The 1,992-nt window shown below is 39.5% G+C and overlaps 1 protein-coding gene across 1 annotated transcript; it reads right to left on the minus strand.

The window, feature by feature from the left end:
• Positions 1–266: 266 nt before the first annotated feature.
• LOC118598524 (putative acyl-coenzyme A thioesterase 6) lies at positions 267–1,068 on the minus strand (the record flags this gene model as incomplete). The annotated part of the gene is made up of 1 exon (XM_036211268.1): positions 267–1,068. A coding segment is annotated over one exon (609 nt), but the record flags the coding sequence as incomplete, so codon positions are not given.
• Between the last annotated feature and the right edge of the window lie 924 nt (positions 1,069–1,992).

The following is a 1,992-nucleotide window of genomic DNA, read 5'->3' on the forward strand; positions in this document are numbered from 1 at the left end:
ACTCTAATTGATCATATGTTGTCATATTTGTATGTATTTTTTTTATAACAAATACTTTTTATTGAGTATATTATGTCAGGTAAAAATTACCCGGCAAAAGTGATGGTAAAACATTTTATAGTGAAAGTGTTCTATAGTTTCGCATCAGTTGACCAGATGAAACATGAGAAAGTATCCTCTGTACAGAAAAGTATTGTAAAAATATAAAAGCACAAGATGTTGGATAAGTGATGTAAGTTTTTGAAAAGAAATCAATGCACACCAGCTGCTGACACAAAAGACCACACTTTATTTTTAATTTTGGAATAGGAAATGGGAAAGAATGACAGAAAACTCTTATAAAGACATAAAGCTAATGTTATTTTTCAAAAATAAGTCGTTTGCCAGCTTTCAAACAGTAACAATCAAGACTACAAGAATGACTTTAATGTTGAAATGTAAAATTATTTACACGTAAATCTATAATTTGGCTTTATTCTGCTCAGGATCACAGCTCACATGTCTTTTGAGGAACTCCTGGATCTTCTTCCACATGTCAACTTCAGCTGCTGCGTGGGCCTTTGATTCCCCCCCCCACAGACTTGGCTTTTTTAAGAACATGTTTAAGCTGGAGGGGCAGAATGGGCCATACGGGGGTTCTAAAAAGTGTCCAGCTTTAGGATAGCAGACACTCTCGAAGTTATTCTTCCCAACACTTTTCAGTCTCTCCTTCATCTCCATCATGTAAGCCTTACTGTCCCAACTGAGATTGTCCTCTGGGGCTACAAAGAGGAAATGAGTGTTTGCTTGTTCAATGGGGACTAAAGTAGCCCTATTCTCCTCTTCTAGAGGATCATCCATGGCATACTTTCCAATGACTGCTCCAGACTGTGTAGGAATTAGTTTATTGATGTCAAACTTTAAAGCAGGCAGGATTTCTCTTTTCTTATAGAACAAAGGAAATACACTGTTGGCTGAACAGCCACTGATCCACACCACAGCCCCCACACTTGGGACAAAAGCAGCAAGCGAAAGAGCCACATCTGCTGCCTTTGATTTCGAAACGATACCAATCCGTTTACTGCCCACCTACAATCAAAGTAGAAGATAAGACACATAAATAATGATTATTTTATGTTAATGTGGTAGATGGTAAGGAATGCGGACTGTTCAATATGCCGATTGCACACAAAGGCAGGAGATGTGGCTCAGAGTTAAAAATAAAATTTTTATTACAAAAATTATAAAAACACAACTAAAAAAGTTCAATAAAAACACAATCACACACAAACTAAATAGGGAAAAAAGATCAGTTAGCTGAGGCCCGTTTAGCTACGGAAGGTGGAGGCCCCCAAAACAAAACGACTATAATACTGTATAATTCATCCCATTCACGTGATATGCACACTCAAACGTGAATCCCTTCACCAGAACACGACACTCCAAAAACCTCCACCTGGGTCCTCAGCACTGAGGGGAAGGGGAAAACAATGAGTTAAAAGTCACAACCATGCACAAAAGAAAACAAATGGAATTAAAAAAAAAAAAACCTTTAGGCGGACGTGGGAGTTGAGCTGATTGGCTCATACAGCTCCACTTCACACCAAATTAAAAAACAAAACAACACTCATTTAAAAATGTTAAAAACAGAGCTAAAAGGGTTTGGATTAAAAGTCTGGGGGTAAAAACTGCTCGTGTTCCTCGGATCTTTTCTTGTGGGGGATGGAGTCCGAGAGTGGTCCTTCGTGCACCTCCATCGGACGTAAAAGCTGATATTCACCCCAGCAGAACCCTCCTCGTACACGGCACGCTTGGGAGCAGGCGAGCAGTGAAGTTGTCCAGAATTCAGTATAAACAAAGCAGCAGACATTCCACTGCACCAGAAAGTTCTTGGTGATGGAAGACATTAAACTAAATAAAAAAAGAAAGCTTTCAGGAGAGTGCAAGGCTTTGAGCACTGCTGACCCACCAGACTGTTTGTCACCTGAGAAGCACAGAATGACGGCACACAAA

Source organism: Oryzias melastigma, unplaced genomic scaffold, assembly GCF_002922805.2.
Source record: "Oryzias melastigma strain HK-1 unplaced genomic scaffold, ASM292280v2 sc01808, whole genome shotgun sequence".
NCBI lineage: Eukaryota > Metazoa > Chordata > Actinopteri > Beloniformes > Adrianichthyidae > Oryzias > Oryzias melastigma.